Source organism: Nerophis ophidion, linkage group LG11, assembly GCF_033978795.1.
Source record: "Nerophis ophidion isolate RoL-2023_Sa linkage group LG11, RoL_Noph_v1.0, whole genome shotgun sequence".
Lineage (NCBI taxonomy): Eukaryota > Metazoa > Chordata > Actinopteri > Syngnathiformes > Syngnathidae > Nerophis > Nerophis ophidion.
In genome coordinates this window covers 2,564,047-2,590,649 of record NC_084621.1, presented here as the reverse complement: position 1 = coordinate 2,590,649, position 26,603 = coordinate 2,564,047, and the positions used below count along the sequence as shown (strand labels likewise).

The 26,603-nt window shown below is 43.5% G+C and overlaps 1 protein-coding gene across 5 annotated transcripts; it reads left to right on the top strand.

The window, feature by feature from the left end:
- The first annotated feature begins 856 nt into the window (after nucleotides 1-856).
- On the top strand, nucleotides 857-18,872 carry atn1 (atrophin 1). Of its 5 annotated transcripts, none has more exons than XM_061914870.1 (10): nucleotides 859-1,216; nucleotides 2,201-2,310; nucleotides 7,225-7,326; nucleotides 7,545-7,664; nucleotides 7,818-10,501; nucleotides 10,613-10,829; nucleotides 11,517-13,017; nucleotides 13,143-13,286; nucleotides 13,417-13,597; nucleotides 18,183-18,872. In XM_061914870.1, the coding sequence occupies exons 2-10, from the start codon at nucleotides 2,284-2,286 to the stop codon at nucleotides 18,214-18,216; spliced, it is 5,010 nt and encodes a 1,669-aa protein (XP_061770854.1). In that variant the 5' UTR covers nucleotides 859-1,216; nucleotides 2,201-2,283; the 3' UTR covers nucleotides 18,217-18,872. The 5 variants fall into 5 exon arrangements, 4 of the variants coding, with proteins under 4 accessions (XP_061770856.1, XP_061770854.1, XP_061770853.1 ...); XM_061914869.1 differs by having other exon boundaries at nucleotides 13,143-13,310; XR_009808714.1 differs by lacking the exon at nucleotides 18,183-18,872 and having other exon boundaries at nucleotides 857-1,216; nucleotides 13,130-13,310; nucleotides 13,417-13,565.
- The last annotated feature ends 7,731 nt before the right edge of the window (nucleotides 18,873-26,603 follow it).

Below are 26,603 nucleotides of genomic sequence, written 5' to 3'. Positions count from 1 at the left end.
GAGGGAACCCACGCATTCACGGGGAGAACATGCAAACTCCACACAGAAAGATCCCGAGCCTGGATTTGAACCCAGGACTGCAGGACCTTCGTATTGTGAGGCAGACGCACTAACCCCTCTGCCACCGTGAAGCCTAGTTGTGTTCAGTGTTAAAAAAAAATAATTATATGGCTCTTACGGAAATATGTTTTAAAATATTTAGCTTTTTGGCTCTCTCAGCCCAAAAAGGTTCCCGCCCCCTGCTCTAGTTGCATCTCAATGGAATGTGCAATTGGGAAAGGCGTCCTTTTGCAGTTACACGTTGTGACCAGCAGGGAGAGCCCGAGTACTCCCAATGTGCTCCGATGGGTATTGGCTGAGGCTGTGTGTTGCTTGGAGAGGCTTCTGCGTGACGACGACTGACGGTTGAAAAAAAAAAAACGTTTGTAGAGCTGCGCAGGCGCATTTGGGGCAGTCTCGGGCTAGGTTGTTATGGTTACCACACAATAGGAGACGGGACAGGGGGCTGCGTGAAGGGTGAGAGAGAGAGAGAGAGAGAGAGAGGGAGGGAGGGAGGGAGGAGGAAGAGGTCTGCAGCGCCGCTTGGCTGGACACAAGCTCAGACAGACAGCTGCAGGACACACATGGAATCAATCTTTTAAAATAACTTATTGCATTAAAAAAACAACATGCTCGTGTGCATCTTTGCAGCGTGCATGACAAATATAATTCAGTGTACTGTAAAGGTGACTCCAGAGGGACCCTCCCTCCCTCTTCAGAGTTTTGGCCCCCTCCTCTTCCTCCTCCTGACCCCCCCCCCCCTCCTTTCCTTATGCAAATCACGCCCTCCTCCTTTCCGTCCCATCCCTCTCTCTCCACCGCTAAAATTGGGCTTCTCGCAGAGGAAAAAGGCAGCCAGGGAGAGGCTTGTATATTTTAAAATAATAATAATAATATTAAAAGTCGTCTTGGAGGAAGAGTGGGGTACAAGATAGGAGGAGGGGAGGTGGAGGCAAAAGCATAAAAAAAAAAGGGGGTGGAGTAAGAAAGCCAGGGCACATACGCATCAATTTGTACAGTTCAGTTTTTTCCACGCTGCTGCTACGATTTCAGTCGCCTTGTTGGGTGGTTTTTTTAATTTTTTTTATGCAAGATGAGGCGGCGCGTGTGGAGCGAAAGCAAACAAATGGAAGGCAAACGGAGAATAGAAGGAGAAGGCATCGCTGGATATTAAAAGGTAAGCAGTATGGGAACGGGGGGGGGGGGGGGGGGGGGGGGGTCCGCGGGATAATGTATGCTGTGTGTTTTGGAATCTACCCCCCCCCAGCACCACGACCACCTCACACACCCCTCCATTGTACCTCATTGTCATCCCGGTGCTGCGTTCAGGCTCCATGATTACGGCGGAGATTGCACGGCCACATTCCTGCAAAAAAAAACAAAGCCGGTGTGAGATCATTCCGCCATTCTCTCCCCTATTCTATCCAACCATGCATCTACATCACATTGGCACCGCAGTGCTCAATCCCTGCATGGAAGTGCAGCCAGTAGAGCTGCCACCTGTCTGTGCCTTCTATGCCTCCTGCATCCCTCTTATTACTATTGTGACTGGAGGCCCACAAACACATGTGCTCCATTTTTTTCTATTATGCATGTCACTGCAGCATACACACTAATAATTAATACATAGTCATGTGCAGCGGTGCAGGTGGGGAGGGGGTCACCTTTGTGTACAGTACAGTATTTACATCCTTATTCATCATACTTTTTACACCTAATTGATTTTTTGTTTAAATAAGCATGTGTTCCTCATAACCAGGTCACCACAATTGGCTGGAGGTGTGTGACTCCATGTTCCCACTCTGCCTGTTCTAATGCATGCACGCCTAATATTAAGTTTTTGGTATAAGCACAGGCCAAACCGCCGCTGTGTGTGTGTGTGTGTGTGTGTGTGTGTGTGTTTTGAGCCAGCAGTGGTGTTGATCCAAAGACAGAAAGAGCAAGAGGCATGCTGGGAATTTTAAACGCTGAACAGAGGCTTTCTGCAGTTGTAAATTACACGTTTTCACAATGGCGCAAATTCTTCATCGCCGCACATGGTCGATACTATTTTGCACATCGGTTATTTCTGCATGTGCGAGTGAGATTTTATGTCAGCTTGAAAAAAATAAAATAAAATAGGGGCCCAAATAATGCGTTCTTTGTTTATGATTCTTTACAGGTTCTAAGCAACAGCAGAAGCATCTCATTTGAGTCCATACACTGCCCGGTGTTTTGCAAAATGGACGTTTTAAAGAAGAAATCATGAAAACACGGACACAAAAAGAATCGGTACGAACGAAACACTTGGCCCGTATTGGTTTTACTGACTTCTTCCATCCTCCACCATTGCTACAAATCTGTGGTTCTCAAATATTTTACTGCAAATACCAACTCTAACATTTTTTTTCGGCTTTGCAAGTTTTTGGGTGAGCTAGAGCCTCAGCTGACCCAAGTAAAAAGGTGTGACTTAGCACTGGACTGCTCACCTGTCAATCACAACGCACATATAGAGACAAACAACTATTCACACTCACGTTCACAATGTTGCTGGCTGTGGACTGAACCAACAAAGTGTGGGACTGAAGACTGTCATGTGTAAATATAGCGTACATAATTCATGTATATTTTCCTAATATACTTATATTTTTACTTTAAATACAAACCCCGTTTCCACATGAGTTGGGAAATTGTGTTAGATGTAAATATAAACGGAATACAATGATTTGCAAATCCCTTTCAACCCATATTCAGTTGAATGCACTACAAGGACAAGATATTTGAGTTTCAAACTCATAAACTTTATTTTTCTTGCAAATAATAATTAACTTATAACTTCATGGCTGCAACATGTGCCAAAGTAGTTGGGAAAGGGCATGTTCACCACTGTGTTACATCACCTTTTCTTTTAACAACACTCAATAAACGTTTGGGAACTGAGGAAACTAATTGTTGAAGCTTTGAAAGTGGAATTCTTTCTCATTCTTGTTTTATGTAGAGCTTAAGTCCTTCAACAGTCCGGGGTCTTTGCTGTCGTATTTTACGCTTCATAATGTGCCACACATTTTCGATGGGAGACAGGTCTGGACTGCAGGCGGGCCAGGAAAGTACCCGCACTCTTTTACTACGAAACCACGCTGTTGTAAAACGTGGCTTGGCATTGTCTTGCTGAAATAAGCAGGGGCGTCCATGATAACATTGCTTGGATGACAACATATGTTGCTCCAAGACCTATATGGACCTTTCAGCATTAATGGTGCCTTCACAGATGTGTAAGTTACCCATGCCTTGGGCACTAATACACCCCCATACCATCACACATGCTGGCTTTTCAACTTTGCGCCTATAACAATCCGGATGGTTATTTTCCTCTTTGTTCCGGAGGTTATCACGTCCACAGTTTCCAAATATAATTTTAAATGTGGACTCGTCAGACCACAGAACACTTTTCATCAGTCCATCTTAGATGAGCTCGGGCCCAGCCAAGCCAGCGGCGTTCCTTGGTGTTGTTGATAAATGGGTTTTGCTTTGCATAGTAGAGTTTTAACTTGCACTTACAGATGTAGCGACCGACTGTAGTTACTGACAGTGGTTTTATGAAGTGTTCTTGAGCCCATGTGTTGATATCCTTTACAGACTGATGATTTTACGGACCGTAGATGGTAAAATCCCTAAATTCCTTGCAATAGCTCGTTGAGAAATGTTGTTCTAAAACTGTTTGACAATTTGCTTACAAAGTGGTGACCCTCACCCCATCCTTGTTTGTGAATTACTTAGCATTTCATGGAAGCTGCTTTTATAGCCAATCATGGCACCCACCTGTTCCCAATTAGCCTGCACACCTGTGGGATGTTCCACATAAGTGTTTGATGAGCATTCCTCAACTTTATCAGTATTTATTGCCACCTTTCCCAACTTCTTTGTCACGTGTTGCTGGCATCAAATTTTAAAATGAATGATTTGCAAAAAAATAAAATGTTTATCAGTTTGAACATCAAATATGTTGTCTTTGTAGCATATTCAACTGAATATGGCTTGAAAATGATTTGCAAATCATTGTATTCTGTTTATATTTATACCCAACTCATATGGAAACGGGGTTTGTATTTGATATTCCTGCATACCACTGGATGGAACCCGCTTACCACCAGAGGTACTCATGCCACAGTTTGAGAATCAATGCTGGAGCCCAGTAGTTCTCAAACTATTTTCACCAAGTACCACCTCAGAAAACACTTTGCTCACCAAATACTACCATAATGACCAACATCAAAACACTTAGCATAGTAGGCCTAAGTATTCATTAAAAACAAAGCAGAGATTTTATTTAACAAGTATATCTAATATTTTGTACACAGTTTGAACAGTAACACTGTGTTTGAATATAGAAACATAAAACACTGTACTTAAATAGTGAATCAAATATTTGATGTACCACTTGATGGAGCCCCTGTAGCACTAGTGGTACACATAGCATAGTTTTAAACATCTGCTCTAGCCTCTTTGGCAGAAAAATCCTTTAAAACGCTGATGCATCAGAGTCGTAACAGAAGATCTGGCATTTTTCCACCTGTTCCTTTTATACAGACCACCTTCAAGACAGATGGGCGCCCTTTCACACAGCAAATTAGACAATTAGATGTCAGCGCTGCCCTCTGGTGTGATGTATATTTACTCGCTTTCAACACAACAGGGCAGGATAAGTGAGTGCCAGGTGGTAAACTTTACACGCAGTTCTGGCATTGTAAAATACCCTTGCACACAGACGGGTACTTTTACTCTGATGAGAAGAAACTTGAAAATTGCCTGGTGGACCTTGAGTGGGAGGCAGCCCTCCCCTTAGTGCAGGGATATTCGACTAAAATGTTTGGGGGCAACATTTCCAGAAATCTAAGGACTTCTCCCTTCACTTTTAGTCTTATTTCGAATTTTCCGGGGAACCACAGAAGGCATTTGATTTTGGTCAATGTATTTTGTCAGAGTTACAGAGCAATCTGCTGTTTTTAAGGACCTTCTGCAAAAAAGCTGGTCAAAGATCATCTCAATACCTTTTTTTTTTTTGGATCTGTTGACAAAATGTGAGTCCCTCACAAGTTTTTTTTACCTAAACTCAAGGGGCCACCAGTTGAATTGCCCAAATGATAAAAAAGAGAGGACCTTAAATGAAACCACAAGGAAAACAACTAGTATAACTAAAGAATTTGAACACATTAATACTAACTGCATCTAAAGTACAAACCCCGTTTCCATATGAGTTGGGAAATTGTGTTAGACGTAAATATAAACAGAATACAATGATTTGCAAATCCTTTTCAAGCCATATTCAGTTGAATATGCTACAAAGACAACATATTTGATGTTCAAACTCATAAACTTAATTTTTTTTTTGCAAATAATAATTAACTTAAAATTTCATGGCTGCAACACGTGCCAAAGTAGTTGGGAAAGGGCATGTTCACCACTGTGTTTCATCACCTTTTCTTTTAACAACACTCAATAAACATTTGGGAACTGAGGGAACTAATTGTTGAAGCTTTGAAAGTTGAATTCTTTCCCATTCTTGTTTTATGTAGAGCTTCAGTCCTTCAACAGTCCGGGGTCTCCGCTGTCGTATTTTACACTTCATAATGCGCCACACATTTTCGATGGGTGACAGGTCGACTGCAGGCGGGCCAGGAAAGTACCTGCACTCTTTTTTTACGAAGCCACGCTGTTGTAACACGTGCTGAATGTGGCTTGGCATTGTCTTGCTGAAATAAGCAGGGGCGTCCATGAAAAAGAAAGCGCTTAGATGGCAGCATATGTTGTTCCAAAACCTGTATGTACCTTTCAGCATTAATGGTGCCTTCACAGATGTGTAAGTTACCCATGCCTTGGGCACTAATACACCCCCATACCATCACACATGCTGGCTTTTCAACTTTGCGTCGATAACAGTCTGGATGGTTCGCTTCCTCTTTGGTCCAGATGACACTATGTCGAATATTTCTAAAAACAATTTGAAATGTGGACTCCTCAGACCACAGAACACTTTTCCACTTTGCATCAGTCCATCTTAGATGATCTCGGGCTCAGAGAAGCCAGCGGCATTTCTGGAGGTTGTTGATAAATGGCTTTTGCTTTGCATAACTTGCATTTGCAGATGTAGCGACAAAGTGTATTTAGTGACAGTGGTTTTCTGAAGTGTTCCTGAGCCCATGTGGTGATATCCTTTAGAAATTGATGACGGTTTTTGATATAGTGCCATCTGAGGGATAGAAGATCACAGTCATTCAATGTTGGTTTCCGGCCATGCTGCTTACATGGAGTGATTTCTCCAGATTCTCTGAACTTTTTGATGATATTATGGAGCGTAGATGTTCAAAAATCCCAAAATTTCTTGCAATTGCACTTTGAGAAACGATGTTCTTAAACTGTTTGATTATTTGCTCATGCAGTTGTGGACAAAGGGGTGTACCTCGCTCTATCCTTTTTTGTGAAAGACTGAGCATTCTTTGGGAAGCTGTTTTTATACCCAATCATGGCACCCACCTGTTCCCAATTAGCCTGCACACCTGTGGGATGTTCTAAATAAGTGTTTGATGAGCATTCCTCAACTTTATCGGTATTTATTGCCACTTTTCCCAACTTCTTTGACACATGTAGCTCGCATCAAATTCTGAAGTAAATGATTATTTGCACAAAAAAAATGTTTATCAGTTTGAACATCAAATATGTTGTCTTTGTTGCATATTCAACAGAAAATGATCATTTTATTCAGTTCATATTTACATCTAACACAATTTCCCAACTCATATGGAAATGGGGTTTGTAAACAAGCTACAGCTACACCTTAGTTACCTAAATCACACACTGAAGAAAATAAATTGTAACAGCCACCAGCTTAATAGCCCTGCCACAGGGGGTCCTAGAAAAACCTCACAGGAAGCGTAGAAACCTGAAGAAAATAAAGATAAAATTGTAAGCTAACTTCACTTATGTTTAAGGCAATATATTTCAGTTCCTAGAGTGAATTACTTAATAGTTATTAGTTTTGGCTTCAGAAAATCGGTGTTGCATTATATTTACTGCAAGGGGAGCTTCACCGTGCCACACACAAAGCCCCGTGGTCCAATGCTTTAACGTCTCATCTTGAACAACATGCTACCATTTCCTGTTTTGAAATTTTGCGCAAAATCTTGTTCTGTTGCATTTTGGGCCATGCAGATGCCCATGCGCAGTGGGCGGCGGCGGGGGGCGAGTGAGGAGAGGAGGGGTAGACGCCCGCACCCCAGTCCCACTCGACCTGAACGCAATGAGAGACAAACGGTTAGAGCCTGTCCACTGTTTATATAATATGTATGCATGCTAATTATTGTGCTTAAAGTACCAGTGACTGATGACATGCAATCATCTTAATAGCATAGATGTCTGTGATAACACAAATACCCGGCATAAAAGTGAGTCCTTGATTTGTCTGAAAACAGATACTATGTATCAAAAGTAATGTATGTCAGAAGAATTAAAAGTATTGTGTGTCACTTTAGCCAAGAGGTGGCGGTGAGGAACTGGCTGGGAATCGCTTCAGTCGCAGATCACAAGGGCATGATTCATCCGAGAGCGAGGGGGAGGAACTTGTGTCTCCAGCAAAAAGACAGAAAGTTCAGGTTTGTGTTGAATTTCATCAGCCTGGTATATAAAACTGTAGAATAATTCATCCAAATGGCTTGTGTGTCTGACCTATAAGAAGTTATTTCTGCTGTGCTCTGGTAATACATCCTCGATTTTTACTTCATCCACAAATGATCTTTTCTCATCAGGATTCGGCCGCCAACCAGAACCCTCCAACATCAACACACTCCACTGACAGCTTGGCTCCATCCACAGTCCCGCCTCCGACCTCGGCAGCCAGCCAATCCCGTGAGAGTGACAATGAAGATGGCCAATCACAGGGTAGCAGGAGTTCCGTTGTAGGCAGCCTGGCAAATAGCAGCAGCAGCCTTAGCAGTGGGCGGGACATCGACCAGGACAATCGTTCCTCATCCCCGAGTCTCTCCGCTTCCCCTCTGGGTAGCCTCGACTCTGATTCCGAGGGCCCTGAATCACCAAAGCATAGAGAGAGGGAACGGGAGAAAAGCAAAGATGGAGGAGCAGGAAGCGTGTCTTCAGAGGACAGAAGGACACGGAGAGTGGAGGATCCCTGTGGAGAGGGACAAAACATGGACACGGATGCACGAATTGAGGACTGTGCTTTAAAGCCTATCCCTCCTTGCCCCTCCTCAGGTCCCAACCCCTCGCTCCGTGGAGCTGGGGATTCTTCAAATGACAGCTCTGGTGCGAGGAAGTCTTATTTCTCCATGGACTCCAAACTCATGTGTAAAGTTGAGTATGGTGGACCTGCTGGCACTGATGCTGTGCCAAGTGGTAATAGAATGAATTCCAAAGCCAACACACAATGTGTGACAAAGACATCTGCTGCCGGTGGAGATTTTTCCCACAACAGCCCCGGCATTCCCCACTCTTTGCCCCCACCTCTTCCTCCTCCACCTGCTCTTAAACCACTGGAGCTCGGGGGACAAAATCTTCCCACTGAGGTCAAAATAGAAAAGGCCGATAAGCACCTGGACAAAGCTCAGTCCACTCCTCCTACCCTGTTGCAGACAGGGCCGCAGCCTCAATCACAACCCCAGACTCAAACCACCGCCCACCCCCATCATTACAGCTCCCCAAGCTGGCAGGGTGGCACAGCAACCGGTTGCCAGGGGAGTTGGGGCTACACCCGTTACCCTGGCAACCATCACTCACACCAGCATCAGCCCCCGGTGCAGCAGCAGCAACTTCCCTCTGTGTACAACCCTCCTTCCTCGCGACACTCCACATCTCATGCTTCTTATCTCCCCCACCCGCATCCTCAACCCCACAGGGAATATATTCCCAGGTATGCTGGAGGAGGAGTGGATAGAGACAGGGGTGCTGTGGGAGACAGGGAGAGGGGGGCAAGGGGTGAGCTCAACAGGGAGTTCTCTGCTCACATTGTCAATAACAGCAACACAAATAGTGGGGCTAACAGTACTAGCGCGATGAGTGGCCTTCAAGGCAGGGAGTTTGCCGGTTTGTCTGTAGGTCAGAACCGGGAGTCTCAAAGCTCTGGAAGAGATGGACCTTCTAATATAGGTGCTGTGAGAAGAGATTTTGTTCCAGCTTTCAAAGACAGAGAGCAAGACAGGGAACGTGATGCAGGAAGAGAGTTTCCTGCGCCAAACCAAAACCAGAGTAGAGACTTTTCCCCCAATGGAGCTGTAGGGGGGCATCCAAGAGACAAAGACAGAGGCAGGTGGGGTGAGTTTGGAGGCCAAACAAGAGAAGGAAACTGTAACCCAAACAACAATGCCATCTCACAAGGAAACCATCCCAGTACGGCTAGTGGACTACCTGTTAACCCCATGCTTAGCCGAGATCCACCGACATCTCCCAAAAACAACAGTAGCCACCCACCTCATTCTTCCCTGCCCCCACACTCACATCCCTCAAACTCCTCCAATCGAGATTTTCCACCTTCCATGGACCAGACACAAACGCCTTCCACTGGACCTGACTCCTTTCACAGGGAGTATCCTTCCACTGGTGGGAAAGATTTCAATGCAGGCGCACTTCCCTCCGCAGGAACTAATCGAGATTATCTCAGCCCACCTGGCGTCACTTCTAATCTAGGAAGAGAATTTTCAGGGCCTGGTGGAATCCAAAATGCTCACCCATCTCACCCCCATTATCAGTCTGGACTTAGAGATAGAGAAAGGGACTCAAACATGCGAGAGTCAGCCCTGTACCAAAGCCGTGGTGGTCCAACTCAACCTCCTGCCCCATCTCCATCCTCTTCTACCAGTCATGGACACCCTCCAAATGCCCCCTATCCATCTCAAACTTCCCATACTCAGCAACCCCCACCAGGTATGGCACCTAATGTACGTCCCCCACTTTACCAGTCATCTGCTCAGACTCCGCCAACACATCTATCCCCACTACCCAGCCCCTCCACAAATCAGATAGGTGGTTTCTCGTCGTTCCCCCCTGGACCCACCTCTGCACCCAACATGCCCCTTCCTGGACCAGGCATGCCATCACCTGGATGCCGGCCCTCCCCTTTACATGCCACCTTGAACAGCCACTCGAGCTACAGTGAAACATACCACGCAAATGGGAGTGGTGGCAATAACCTGGCTAGCAGCAATAGCAACAGTGGCACACCCACAAACAGCAATACAAACTCCCAATCACCCCATAATGTCTCTAAGGGCCCACCACCGCTTACTAATAATAACATTACTACCCCGACACTTCCCTGTGGAGATGGGCATTCAGATTCAGGCCTGCCCCAACCACCTGTAATTAAGCAGGAACCACCAGAAGACAGGGAGGAAAGTAACAGTCCACCAACTGTGTTGAGAAGTCCGTCTCCTGAGCCAAAACCTGTAGACATTCCCATCCATGCTAGCCAATCAGCAAGGTAATTATTTTCATATTTGTAATTAGGTATCAATTAAAATAGGAATCAAAATGATTGTGGTACTGAGTCCTTATGGTTGAAATAATGATGCACTGTGTCACTTGTCTCTAGGTTTCACAAAGTCCTTGACCGTGGTAGCTGCAACTCCTGCGCCCGCTGCGATGTCCTATTTGTTCCGTTGGACGGTTCTAAATTGTGGAAGAAGAGGAATGAGGTGATAGAAAGAGCTCGGAGGGAGGTTGAGCAACGGGCCAGAGATTTAAGAGAAAAAGAGAGAGAACGGGAAAGGGAGCGAGAGCGTGAGAGGGAACTGGATCGCCATCTACAGGTAAGCCTGTGGAAAAAAAGGCTAGTAAACGGTTTTAAATAGTGTCAAAAGAGCAGATGTTTTGGTTCCATGGCTTTTTTCATACACATTTTATATATATATATATATATATATATATATATATATATATATATATATATACATACATACATATACATATATAAATAAATAAATAAATGATAAATGGGTTGTACTTGTATAGCGCTTTTCTACCTTCAAGGTACTCAAAGCGCTTTGACACTACTTCCACATTCACACACACATTCACACACTGATGGAGGGAGCTGACATGCAAGGCGCTAACCAGCACCCATCAGGAGCAAGGGTGAAGTGTCTTGCTCAGGACACAACGGACGTGACGAGGTTGGTACTAGGTGGGGATTGAACCAGGGACCCTCGGGTTGCGCACGGCTACTCTCCCACTGCGCCACGCCGTCCCTATATACTGTATATACATACACATATATATATATATATATATATATATATATATATATATATATACATACATATAGATATATCTATATATATATAAACATATATTTAGGTATGTATATATAGCTATATATATATATATATATATATATATATATATATATATATATATATATATATATATATATATATAAACGTGATCACACCATGGAAGAACTAATATTTATTTATTTGTCTTATGTTGTTTCTTAGCAACAGAAAGATGCCAGTGCAGCTGCAGGGGCTCGTCATGGTTCTTCCCTCTTCTTCCCCTCCTCGTCCTCTATGATCCTTGACCCTTCATCGTCCTCCTCCTGTCCGGGCAACCCGGTCTCTCATCAGCCACCTCACGCTCAGCATCACCACTCTCACCCGCATGCTCACTTTCCTCCAGGCCACCACCTCCATCCCAGCCTCTCTCATGCTATCCCACACTCACTTCTCCTGCCGTCTATGGCTGGGGCATCAGCAGTGGTTGGGGGCCATCAAGGAGCTTTGGGAATAGGTATTGGTGGTCCGTACCTTGGTCCTGATACCCCTGCTCTAAGAACCCTGAGCGAGTATGCTCGTCCCCATGCTATGTCTCCACTTGGGGCAGCAAGTCGGGCTCAAGCACACCACCCTCAAATGCACCATGGTCATCCTCATGTCCATCCGTCATTCTTTCTACCCCAATTTCAGAATCATCATGCATTAGCTCACCCACATCACCTACCTGCTGATGCTGCAACAGCCGCAGCCATCTTGGGCTTTCTGTATGGCGGCAGCCTTGAAGGGGGTCATGGTGTTGGTGGTCACCCTGGGGTGGCGGGAGGCCCAATGCCTGGAGGAATGGGGGGTTCAGGGTTAGGAGGAGTTGGCTTTCCTCATGCGGTTGCTGCTCACCGTGAGCGCATGAAGCCAGGATTTGAATTCAAAAGTGATGAACGGGGGTATCCACCAGGCTCCATGGCTGATCCTGCAGCTCTAGCCCTGGCTCACACCCATTCCCACGCCAGTGCCCATGCACATACCCACTCCTTGCTCCTTGGTGGAGGGGGACCGAATGAGGTGTCACTCTATTGCACTCCTCCTCCCCCACCTCCTGCCGGCCCCCCACATCTCCAGAACCCGACGGTGCCCCCAATAGCTAGACCCCCAAACCCTCCTGCCCCTCAGTCCCTGTCCAATCCCCCTCCTTCATCACTTCTACCTCCATCGCACCCTCCATCTGCGCCCCCGCCCGCTGCACCACCGCCCGCTGCCCCACCCCCAGCAAGCCCGGCTGTCCCTCCGTTGGCTCCTTCTCTCCCTCCTCCTGCCCTACCTGCGACACCCACCTCTAACGCCACTTCAGTTCATCACCCAGTACCCCATTCTTCTTTCCCTAGTTCCCTGCCATCTCATCTCCCACCTACCACTTCATCTGAGACCTACCCAACCCCCACTCGCTCACCCGCCTCTTTTGAGCGAGACAGGAGTGGAGACAGAGAGCGGGAGAGAGAACGAGACAGAGCGGCACCGCCGGCCTTTGGGGACAGGGAACGGGAGAGAGAGAGGGAGAGGGAAAGAGAAAGGGGAGGAAGTGCTGGAGGAGGCACCTCAAATGGAGGAGGAACAGGTGGAGGAAGTGGGGGAGAGAACACAGGTCGTGTCCAGATGCTAAATGTGACGCCCCACCATCACCAGCACTCCCACATCCACTCGCACCTTCATTTGCACCAACAAGACACAGGTACCCACTGCTACTAACTATGCTACCTACCTTGATGTAGGTCTTTATTACCTTCTAGATATTTGCTGCTTCTTTGGCTCTTATTAAATATCTCCTATATTTCCTATTACATCATTGGCATCTAGCGGCGGGCGGGGTTCACCCCCTGATGGACCCGCTGGCGTCGGGGTCTCCTTTGACGCGTCTCCCTTACCCCGGAGCGACAATAGGCAACCCCATCCTGGCTCACCCCCTCACTGACAGCGAGGTGCTTCGCCAACAGCTGTTCGGTGAGGAGAAGGCTCCTCGTCCATGTACTCGCTCACTTTTTTTCTATCAAATGAGTCCTCAAAGTTCACAGAGATCACTTTTAGCAGTGGTATTGATGATGTTTTTCCTCCTGCGGGAAACTTCTCCTAGGTGCTCCTTTCCGTGACCTGCCCCAACAGTCCTCCCTCACTGGTCCCATGTCGGCAGCCCACCAGCTCCAGGCCATGCAGCAGGCCCAGAGCGCGGAGCTGCAGATCCAGAGACTGGCCCTGGAACAACAGTGGATACATCACCATCACCACCACTCTCTCACCCAGGACGAGTACTACAGGTGCATTTTTTTTATGTACACAAACACAAATCCTGAATAGAATTTTCCATTAAATAACTGAAATCATTGAATGGTCGGTCGAGCACAGACTGATACCATTTACTCACCTAGTAGGTTCCAAATAGGACACCTCCCATTAAATCCTGAGGTCATGTCCCCAACACAAGCAGACTGCGTTGGCAAAAAGGAAAACATATCCTTCGATTTTTAACAAATGCTACTGCAAAGTAACTATGTGTAGCTGATTAACTAAATTCCCTTGGCCTTAAAGCAGGTGTCGGTAACCCAAAATGTTCAAAGAGCCATATTGGACCGAAAATAAAATATAAAAATCTGTCTGGAGCCGCAAAAAATTAAAAGCCTCATATATGTGTTATAAGGACATAACTTCTGGAACATACTGGCTCAGAATGGCAGGTTTTCTTCTTCTAATGGATTTATTAAAATATTTGCAAGCTGCGTAACGTTTGCTGTAGTCTGGAACAACATGGCACACAAAACAACTATAAGAAATGCTGCCAATATTACATACAGATAACGTGTCATGAGACATGCAAATATAAATTGACTATACAAAGGACATAAGGAAATTAAATGAGCTCAAATATACCGACAAACTAAGCATAATGATGCAATATGTACATACAGCTAGCCTAAATAGCATGTTAGCATCAATTAGCTTGCAGTCATGGATTGACCAAATATACCTGATAAGCACTCCAACAAATCAATAAAATCAACCAAGCTCACCTTAGTCCATTCACGCACAGCGTAAAACTTTTGGTTGACAAAATGAGACTAAGAAGGAGTGGCATAAAACACGTCTTTCTGTGGCAGCATCGGAGAAAGTTGTACATGGAAACAAACTACCATGAGTTCAAGAATCGCTGAAATTGGTAGGACACAACGGTGCTTGCCAAATACTGTCATCAGGGAAGCATGTTTTATATAAATAGTGAGATTTTTAACAATTAAGAAGGTGTGTGTCATGTTTTTTCTCCTACAGAAAAATTTATTAAAACAAACAAAAAAAAATGTTCTTCATCTTGGGGTATCGGACTGTCTTATTGTGGCGGTCCACTTCCTGTATGATCAGTGTCAGAGCTTGGTCCGCATTGCTGGCAGTAAGTCGGACACGTTTCCAGTGAGGGTTGGACTCCGCCAAGGCTGCCCTTTGTCACCCATTCTGTTCATAACTTTTATGGACAGAATTTCTAGGCGCAGTCAAGGCGTTGAGGGGATCCGGTTTGGTGGCTGCAGGATTAGGTCTCTGCTTTTTGCAGATGATGTGGTCCTGTTGGCTTCATCTGGCCGGGATCTTCAGCTCTCACTGGATCGGTTCGCAGCCGAGTGTGAATCGACCGGAATGAGAATCAGCACCTCCAAATCTGACTCCATGGTTCTCGCCCGGAAAAGGGTGGAGTGGCATCTCCGGGTTGGGGAGGAGACCCTGCCCCAAGTGGAGGAGTTCAAGTACCTAGGAGTCTTGTTCACGAGTGGGGGAAGAGTGGATCGTGAGATCGACAGGCGGATCGGTGCGGCGTCTTCAGTAATGCGGACGTTGTACCGATCCGTTGTGGTGAAGAAGGAGCTGAGCCGGAAGGCAAAGCTCTCAATTTACCGGTAGATCTACGTTCCCACCCTCACCTATGGTCATGAGCTTTGGGTCATGACCGAAAGGATAAGATCACGGGTACAAGCGGCCCAAATGAGTTTCCTCCGCCGTGTGGCGGGGCTCTCCTTTAGAGGAGAAGACCCAGGACACGTTGGGAAGACTATGTCTCCCGGCTGGCCTGGGAACGCCTCGGGATCCCCCGAAGTGGCTGGGGAGAGGGAAGTCTAGGCTTCCCTGCTTAGGCTGCTGCCCCCGCGACCCGACCTCGGATAAGCGGAAGAAGATGGATGGATGGATGGATCTATTTCCATTTTCACACATCTCTGAATGTGGTCCAGGGAGCCACTAGGGCGGCGCTAAAGAGCCACATTCGGCTCTCGAGCCGTTTGGTTGCTGACCCCCGTCTTAAAAGTTAGCTTCCTTGCTAGAACGAAAGATATCTGGAATAAGTTCATCTCTTAGCTCGTTTCCCTTTGATGTTACTGTGCTCAGTATACTACATTTGCTGGCTATTTATTTGAAAGGCATTTTAATGAAGCTTTAGGTAAATGTTGCACACTTGGAATGTACTGGAAATTCCACACGACTAACAAACTTGGCTAAACACAAAACGTGTCCGATGTTCTTGAGTGCCCAAAAAGGCGACTACAGTGTAAAAAACAATGTAGGTGCTGGAAGGAAACGTCACATCATGCTTTTAGAAGGCATTTTTCTATTGATCAGGGATGTCAAAACAGGTTTTATCTGGCCCACGTTGTTGATTTTGGTAAGTATAAAAATGAACTGAAATGTTTGAATGAAAGAAACTGTGCTTCTAAATATGTCCACTGGATGTCGCAATAGCAATTCTTTGTATCCCCTGCTGCAGGAGTGCACATGACTTCAGAGGGGGCGCAGCTATGTGTTAAGATAGAGGACTGGGGACACATTATCTGGGTAGAAATAACATGTATCCCCTTCTCACTTCATTTGTTATTCATGAAATGAGTCCAAATTCACAGGTTTTTTTGTATATGATACTACATATGTAAAAAATAAACCACATGATGTTAGTACATCAGTTGAGGAAAATGAGTAAATTACATTAATAACATGCTGTATTATGATTTTGATACCACAGACCCGGTTTCCAGATGAGTTGGGAAATTGTGTTAGATGTAAATATAAACAGAATACAATGATTTGCAAATCCTTTTCAACCCATATTCAGTTGAATATGCTACAAAGACAACATATTTGTTCTTCAAACTGATAAACTATTTTTTTTTTGCAAATAATCATTAACTTTAGAATTTGATGCCAGCAACACGTGACAAAGAAGTTGGGAAAGGTGGCAATAAATACTGATAATGCTCATCAAACACTTACATGGAACATCCCACAGGTGTGCAGGCTAATTGGGAACAGGTGGGTGCCATGATTGGGTATAAAAGCAGCTTCCATGAAAGGCTAAGTAATTCACAAACAAGGATGGGGTGAGGGTCACCACTTTGTAAGCAAATTGTCGAACAGTTTTAGAACAACATTTCTCAACGAGCTATTGCAAGGAATTTAAGGATTTGACCATATACGGTCCGTAAAATCATCGGTGTGTAAAGGATATCACCACGTGGGCTCAGGAACACTTCATAAAACCACTGTCAGTAACTACAGTTGGTCGCTACATCTGTAAGTGCAAATTAAAACTCTACTATGCAAAGCCAAACCCATTTATCAACAATGTCCTGAAATGCCGCCGGCTTTGCTGGGCCCGAGTTCACCTAAGATGGACTGATGCAAAGTGGAAAGGTGTTCTGTGGTCTAACGAGTCCACATTTCAAATTATATTTGGAAACAGAGGACGTGGTGTCCCCCAGAACAAAGAGGAAAATAACCATTCAGATTGTTATAGGCCAAAGTTCAAAAGCCAGCATCTGTGATGGTATGGTGGTGTATTAGTGCCCAAGGCATGGGTAACTTACACATCTGTGAAGGCAGCATTAATGCTGAAAGGTCCATACAGGTTTTGGAGCAACATATGTTGTCATTCAAGCAACATTATCATCGACGCCCCTGCTTATTTCAGCAAGACTAGTGTTATAACAGCGTGGCTTCGTAAAGAAAGAGTGTGGGTACTTTCCTGACCCGCCTGCAGTCCAGACCTGTCTCCCATAGAAAATGTGTGGCGCATTATGAACGTAAAATACGACAGCGGGAACCCTGGACTGTTGAACGACTGAAGCTCTACATAAATCAAGAATGGTAAAGAATTCCACTTTCAAAGCTTCAACAATTAGTTTCCTCAGTTCCCAAACGTTTATTGGGTGTTATTAGAAGAAAAGGTGATGTAACACAGTGGTGAACATGCCCTTTCCCAACTACTTTGGCACGTGTTGCAGCCATGAAATTCTAAGTTAATTATTATTTGCAAAAAAAAATAAAGTTTATGAGTTTGAACATCAAATATCTTGTCTTTGTAGTGCATTCAACTGAATATGGGTTGAAAATGATTTGCAAATCCTTTTATTCCGTTTATATTTACATCTAACACAATTTCCTAACTCATATGGAAACTGGGTTAGTACTGTTTATTACATCTTCTGATAGATTAAAATTTTACACCAATGAGAGCATTTTAAAACTCTGCCAGACTCGCACCTATTTCACTGATGAACATTATCACATCATTAACCATAAATTATAAATCACAGCAAATGAAGACGGACTACTATGAACGGCAACATGTAACTGTTGAAAAAAACAACATTATGATTTGTATGTTTTCAGATTGTGCTTGTTTTATTTTTAAACCAAGACCACAATCTGAAGTTGTCTTTATTTTTAAGTTATCATGACATGATTTCACCAGTCCGCCCCACTTGGGAATAGATTTCCCTTTATGTGGCTCCTGAGCTAAAATGAGTTTGACCCCCCTGGTATTCATCATAGTGCAACTGACTCTGTTAACAACTTTTCTCCTTTCACCTTTAGTCACCTGAAGAAAGAAAGTGACAAGACCCTGTGAGGGAGCGGCACAAGAAAGGGAACAACACATGGGAGAATGTGTGCAAACTTTAAATAAAAACAAAAATAAAAGCACTCACAACAAAAACTATGAAGGGACAAAGACTGCACGGGGAATTGATACTCCGTCCCTGTGAACTGCACCAAGTTGAAGTTCCAGACTCTTTTTTTCCCCCAGCATTGTGTTCTTAAACTTCAGTCCTGTTTTTTGTATTGTGCGCTGTACAGTATATGAATTAGAAGGGAATAAGGGGGAAATAGTGTGAAGGACAATATGTGTAAAATACTTGACGCCAGACAGAATGAGTCTTTTTATGTCATCGCATGTAGCTAGAAGGAGCTTACCGGTGGAACTTTTTTGGTTCTTCATTTTAGTAACTACGCCCTCATTTGTACCTGAGGATTCTATATGCATGAAACCAGCCATTTAGTGTTCTGTTTACAGCAGTATTATTGTTATTATTATTATTATTAATGTCGTCGGTTTGTCTATAATAATTATATATATATATATACATATATATATATAAGTACATATTATTTGTATTATTTTTTTACATTTTCATGGTACGACCGTCACTTTTCATTTGGAATTGACCTTGTGAAACAAGATGAAAGCAAAAAAAAACAAAAATGGAAATAAATTATCTTTTTTTTTGCTATGTTTTCACGTGCAGTCATTTACCTTGAGTCTGTGGGTCCCGTCTTTGTTTTATACAAGTCACTCTTGCACAAAGCATATCAAATTCCTCACGCGCCTCCCCCTTCCCCCTTTTTTCAGACTCCCTCCGCCAGTCTCCCCCCTCCCTGTCTTTTGGCGAGTGTGGCTAATAGGAGACACATGGGATGAGTGCGAGACATGGGAGTTGAGTTGCTCTATTGAACAGCAGCCGCCCTGTAGAGCTGGCATTCCATAGTGAACTGTAAAAATGAAAAAAAAAGGGGGGGCGCGATGGAGAAGGAACTGCAAAATTGTGATTTACACACAGAACCCTCCTTTAAACCGACACGGATCACTGAACGAGGCCTTCGGAGACTGCAGAATAAATGACAATCGTATTATTTTTCTCATGATATGTATGTACTCTGCCCTGCAAAATGTAATTGGGCCTCTTTCGTTATTCTGGCAATGAGAACATTTCTAAACTACGGTAAGTTTCCCTTTTACATCAATGTGCTGGATTAGTTTAGCTGTACCGTAACGTAACTAACTGCTGTCAAAACATACTCTTATTTATGCTATGTGCCTAATATTCACTCCACACCAGGCGTCAAAAGAGCCATTTGGGCCCGTTTCCACCAAATTAAAACCCGCCGGAGCCACAAAACATACAAACCCCGTTTCCATATGAGTTGGGAAATTGTGTTAGATGTAAATATAAACAGAATACAATGATTTGCAAATAATTTTCAAGCCATATTCAGTTGAATGTGCTACAAAGACAACATATTTGATGTTCAAATTGATAAACTTTTTTTTTTTGTTGCAAATAATCATTAACTTTAGAATTTGATGCCAGCAACACGTGACAAAGAAGTTTGGAAAGGTGGCAATAAATACTAATAAAGTTGAGTAATGCTCATCAAACACTTATTTGGAACATCCCACAGGTGTGCAGGCTAATTGGGAACAGGTGGGTGCCATGATTGGGTATAAAAGCAGCTTCCATGAAATGCTAAGTAATTCACAAACAAGGATGGGGTGAGGCGCCCCCCGCGACCCCGAAAGGGAATAAGCGGTAGAAAATGGATGGATGGATGGATGGGGTGAGGGTCACCACTTTGTAAGCAAATTGTCGAACAGTTTTAGAACAACATTTCTCAACGAGCTATTGCAAGGAATTTAGGGATTTTACCATCTACGGTCCGTAAAATCATCAAAAAGTTCAGAGAATCTGGAGAAATCACTGCACTAAGCGATGATATTACAGACTTTTGATCCCTCAGGCAGTACTGCATCAAAAACCGACGTCAGTGTGTAAAGGATATCACCACGTGGGCTCAGGAACACTTCATAAAACCACTGTCAGTAACTACAGTTGGTCGCTACATCTGTAAGTGCAAGTTAAAACTCTACTATGCAAAGCCAAACCCATTTATCAACAATATCCTGAAACGCCGCCGGCTTGGCTGGGCCCGAGCTCACCTAAGATGGACTGATGCAAAATGGAAAGGTGTTCTGTGGTCTAACGAGTCCACATTTCAAATTATATTTGGAAACAGAGGACGTGGTGTCCTCCAGAACAAAGAGGAAAATAACCATTCTGATTGTTATAGGCGCAAAGTTCAAAAGCCAGCATCAAAATAAATAACCACATCATGGACTGGGACATCGGCACAGAAAGTAACAAATGCAAACGATGGCTTAAGGAGGCGATCGAACTAAGGAAGCAGCTCAAGGAAACCATCAATTGGGATGAGGGAGCATACCTGGGACTCCCTCCTCCATTAACCACCAAGCAGGAGGGGGTGGGGAGCCAACCAGGTAGACTTGACAGGTCGGTCTGCTTGGCCACGCCTATAAGAACAGCTGAAAGGCAACAATTCACTAGTGGTCAGGTGACCCTTCTGAAGAAGATTGCAGATGACAGTCGAAACATGTACCTGACAATATACCGACCACTGTACCAATATACCCATCACTGATTACAAAACAATCTGGAAAAGTACATGAATAAGAAGACATAATTAACCTTTTGGAGCATCTCTCATTTTACAAACAGGGTATTGTGGGATTACATGATTGTCACTTCATCAAATTGTTGGTAATTATTCCCCTGTAGTAGTTAAAGATTTGTGTCTTAGTGACGCTCTTATTATGTTACAGCTTAATGCCTAACACTGGTTGTCACACAGGCTTTACGGTGGCAGAGGGGTTAGTGCGTCTGCCTCACAATACGAAGGTCCTGCAGTCCTGGGTTCAATCCCGGGCTCAGGATCTTTCTGTGTGGAGTTCGCATGTTCTCCCCGTGACTGCGTGGGTTCCCTCCGGGTACTCCGGCTTCCTCCCACCTCCAAAGACATGCACCTGGGGATAGGTTGATTGGCAACACTAAATTGGCCCTAGTGTGTGAATGTTGTCTGTCTATCTGTGTTGGCCCTTCCATGAGGTGGTGACTTGTCCGGGGTATTCCCCGCCTTCCGCTCGATTGTAGCTGAGATAGGCACCAGCGCCCCCCTCGACCCCAAAGGGAACAAGCGGTAGAAAATGGATGGATGGATGTTTTTAGATGGTTTTGTGTCATGTTTGTGTGTCCTCTCAATTGCTCTGTTTATTGCTATTCTGAATATTGCTGGTTTTGGAATTGGAATTCCATTATTATGGTATTGTTGTGTATTGTTTTGTTGGATTGATTAATTAAAAAAAATAATAATAATAATTCAAATTAAATTAAATCATATTAAAAAAATTGATACAAATGTTTTGGAAAGCATTTATATTTCACTTACAAATGTAGCACATAGACAAGTTTGGCGTTAATGGTGGCAGCTTACTCAACTCTCCATTGGATGTACTCATATGGATCAATTGCACCAATTTAAACGTATTTTTTCGAAGTAGCGAGTCTTTGGAATATGGTACAATTTGTTGTAGGTTTGTAAACAAAACCTACATCCAACAAAAATGGCTAAGCAGGCCCACAATGAATTGTGGAATCACATGCCCTTTCGAGCCCTTTAGTTTTACCTAGAACAGCTTGGTTGAATAGTCCTAATCCTTCATGCTTTTAGTCCACATCTTTGCATTGACAATTGTAGCACGTAAAACTATTGACCGATTCTGTTGACAAGTTTTCTCCTTTCAACCTTTTTCAGTCACCCGAAGAAAGAAAATGGCAAGACTCTGTGATCTTAATTCATGCTGCCCCTTTTGTCCTCTATGGTTAAGACCTACAAAAGCCAATGAAGTTTGACTGTAAAGATATAGTAATATGACATGCAGTAGAAGGCATTCAGTTGATACTCGGTAAGCAGGGAGTGTGTCAGGAAAAGTCACCTTGAATAACTGTGTCAACGTAACACAGGAATATTCTTGCAGGACGAATGTGATTGTCCACCACTGATGACATCACATCTGCCGGTGATATTCTTAGCACTTCATCAGTCCTTTGTGAGGAAGGCTAAGGACACGTGAAAGGAGAGGATAAAAGATATGAACACGTGGATTCCCGTAGTTTTAAAGTAGGGGTGTCCAAACTTTTTCCACTGAGGGCCGCACACTGAATAATCAAAGCAAGCGAGGGCCATTTATTTTAAAAACCAATACAATATATGTATAAAAAATATACATTTAGGCCTCCACTCAGGCTGGATCCCGGGGATCCCAAAGGGTTTTGGTAAAAATAAATTGTTAAAAATGTGTCATTATTCAGTATTATTATTTTTATTATTATTCAAGTTTTAAATGTCTAGATCAACATTAGGTGTATCTCTCAATATGACGTATTTAAAGATTTATGTTGTATGCTCTTTTTGTCAAAGAAAACCATGTTTTTTATTGGAAAAAAACACAAAATATTCAATATTTTCACCCAATACAATTTTTAAGTAGATTTGATTGATTGATTGATTGATACTTTTATTAGTAGATTGCACAGTACAGTACATATTCCGTACAATTGACCACTAAATGGTAACACCCCAATAAGTTTTTCAACTTGTTTAAGTCGGGGTCCACGTTAATCAATTCAGAATGTTTGAGATTATACAATAATTGGAGCCGGAAAAAGGTCAACAAATCATAACACCATTGATTTTAATTCACTATTATTTTTTGTGCAATGACACTTAAAAACAAAACACACTGATCAAAAAGTGTTAAAAAATTAACTATATACATATTTTTACTGTTTACTTTTAACACAATGGTCTCAAGATCAACTTCAGATCTATCCGTCAATTATAAGTTGTTTTTTTTTGTTCATGTTTTTTGTTTGTTCGTTTTAGGCCATTCTTTAAAAAAAAAAAAAAAAAACAGGTCAGTTTTTTATATGGCAAACACAAAATATCCAACATTTGCCCCCAAAAATATCTCAAAGTGGAATATTTAATGTGACGTAATTGGAGCCTTCAATTAATCAATAATTCATAATTGATTTTGATTCACTATTTTTGTTTTTTAAAGAAAGAAACAACCTGCATGGCAGCTTTGTGTCATTAGAGTAAACATTGCAACATGTTCTTGTTACATTTCACCTGTTTGCTCTTTTATACCACTTTTAATGTTTTTAATTTTTTAAAATGTGGCGTGGGGCCGTTAAAAAATGTCCTGCGGGCCACAAATGGCCCCCGGGCCGCACTTTGGACACCCGTTTTAAAGCATACTGTACAATATTGTCTAAAATAATTAGGTCATGACATTTTTTATAGTACTAAATCTAAGTTTATAGGCCATTTATATCATTGCCATTTTAATTATTATTATTTTGTCATTAGGAAAATTATTTGACAGTAATGAAATTATATAAAATAAAATAATTAAAAATTACAAAAGATATTAAGCAAATAATATATAAGATACTACATAATTAACCATTTTAACCAATTACTATAACTTTGATTTTACTATTTTTTTACGTTAAATAATCATTTGCACCCAACGCCTCGTCCATCCATCCATCTTCTTCCGCTTATCCGAGGTCGGGTCGCGGGGGCAACAGCCTAAGCAGGGAAGCCCAGACTTCCCTCTTCCCAGCCACTTCGTCCAGCTCTTCCCGAGGCGTTCCCAGGCCAGCCGGGAGACATAGTCTTCCCAACGTGTCCTGGATCTTCCCCATGGCCTACCAACCGGTTGGACGTGCCCTAAACACTTCCCTAAGCAGGCGTTCGGGTGGCATCCTGACCAGATGCCCGAACCACCTCATCTGGCTCCTCTCCATGTGGAGGAGCAGCGGCTTTACTTTGAGTTCCTCCCGGATGGCAGAGCTTCTCACCCTATCTCTAAGGGAGAGACCCGCCACACGGCGGAGGAAACTCATTTGGGCCGCTTGTACCCGTGATCTTATCCTTTCGGTCATGACCCAAAGCTCATGACCATAGGTGAGGATGGGAACGTAGATCAACCGGTAAATTGAGAGCTTTGCCTTCCGGCTCAGCTCCTTCTTCACCACAACGGATCGGTACAACGTCCGCATTACTGAAGACGCCGCACCGATCCGCCTGTCGATCTCACCATCCACTCTTCCCTCACTCGTGAACAAGACTCCTAGGTACTTGAACTCCTCCACTTGGGGCAGGGTCTCCTCCCCAACCCGGAGATGGCATTCCACCCTTTTCCGGGCGAGAACCATGGACTCGGACTTGGAGGTGCTGATTCTCATTCCGGTCGCTTCACACTCGGCTGCGAACCGATCCAGTGAGAACTGAAGATCCCGGCCAGATGAAGCCATCAGGACTACATCATCTGCAAAAAGCAGAGACCTAATCCCGTGGCCACCAAACCGGAACCCCTCAACGCCTTGACTGCGCCTAGAAATTCTGTCCATAAAAGTTATGAACAGAATGGGTGACAAAGGACAGCCTTGGCAGAGTCCAACCCTCACTGGAAACGTGTCCGACTTACTGCCGGCAATGCGGACCAAGCTCTGACACTGATCATACAGGGAGTGGACCGCCACAATAAGACAGTCCCATACCCCATACTCTCTGAGCACTCCCCACAGGCCTTCCCGAGGGACACGGTCGAATGCCTTCTGCAAGTCCACAAAGCACATGTAGACTGGTTGGGCAAACTCCCATGCACCCTCAAGAACCCTGCCGAGAGTATAGAGCTGGTCCACAGTTCCACCACCAGGACGAAAACCACACTGTTCCTCCTGAATCCGAGGTTCGACTATCCGGCGTAGCCTCCTCTCCAGTACTCCCCTCTTGCCTCATACAAAGCACCTCAAATATGAGATGCGCGTCTCAGTTTGATGCAGAGCAGTTCTATAAGTTACATTAAAAAACACATTGTTGCATTTTTAATACATCTTTGACTTAGCTTTTTTGCGTTGCAGGTCTACCTAATTATAACAATCTGATCGATGATATATGAAAAATGCAAACCTATGCATTTTATGGTTCATTTCTCATATCAAATGTGCCATAGATGTGGTGTGTCGGTTCCTTAACCGTCCCACAGACTGTGTTGACATGCCTGGTGTGACACGAAGAACACTTTGCTGTATCCTTGAGCTGATGCAACAGCTCCACAGTCATGCCTCTCCTCCCAGTGGAGCTGTCAAACTCAATAAAGGTCACCCCGTGGCCAACAACAACTTTACTGCACATAGCTAGCCACACCGTGCCCACACATTGTTGCCCATATGACCTAAAAAGAAGTCTCCACGCTGGCTGTCAGTCGTGCACAAGGGACAGTGAGAGTATAGTCAATGAATACAAGTGCATCTCATGCATCTTCATCAGCATCCCCATCACAGAGCAGCCAATTGTGTTTTTACAAGTCCCATCTCATGTCAATCTCTCTGCACTTCAGCCACGCTGAAGATGATCCACTGAGGAACTCCTTGAAGCATCATTGAACATCTTCAAGTCGTTATCTACAACAGCAGAAGGAGCGCCACAGTGAGGGCTCTCTGCCTTGAGTTAGTCGGGAGGTTTGATCGCAGAACAGCACTAAACCCGCATCATATCTGCAAAATGATGCCTGACTTATTAAATGATTGGAGGGATGAATGAAAAAAAAATATACTGTATATAAATAAATACATATATTACAACTAAATACATTTTAAAAAGACAAAAAAAATAAAAAAATAAATAATAAAAAAGTAAATGAATATAAAAATGTGTAAACATTTAATAAATAAATAATACATACCAATTAAAAACATATACAAAATAAATAAAAAATATATATAATTATTGAATAAAAGCGGGATTATATGAGGTAAAGAAAAGTCAAAGAAAATAAAAAGGTGTATATATATATATATATATATATATATATATATATATATATATATTATGTCTTGATTGGATTATCCAGAGAATAGTGCTCGATACCGTGGTAGAGCGTAATATGTAGGTGTGGGGAAAAAAATCACAAGACTACTTCATCTCTACAGAACTGTTTCATGAGGGGTTCCCTCAATCATCAGGAGATTTTAATGGAAGCATTCACATACAATGGTTTATATAGGGCACGGAGTGCCCTATATAATAAGAGTGCCATACAATAAACCATTGTATGTTTCTAAAGGAGGCGTTGTGATCACAACGCCTCCTTTAGAAACCAGACTTTGCGGAATTCTACAGAACTCAGCAAGTACATTTGGGACCTCAAAGACAATAATGTTGAATATTCAATAACATGGCAAATTCTTGCATCCAGCACACCTTACAACAGTGGTAATAAAAGATGCAACCTATGCTTAAAAGAGAAAC

Coding starts and splice junctions, on each gene's coding strand:
- atn1 (XM_061914869.1), top strand. CDS start 2,284: ATGAAAACACGGACACAAAAAGAATCG. Junction 7,665..7,817: donor CAAAAAGACAGAAAGTTCAG/GTTTGTGTTGAA, acceptor TTTTCTCATCAG/GATTCGGCCGCCAACCAGAA. Junction 10,830..11,516: donor AACTGGATCGCCATCTACAG/GTAAGCCTGTGG, acceptor GTTGTTTCTTAG/CAACAGAAAGATGCCAGTGC.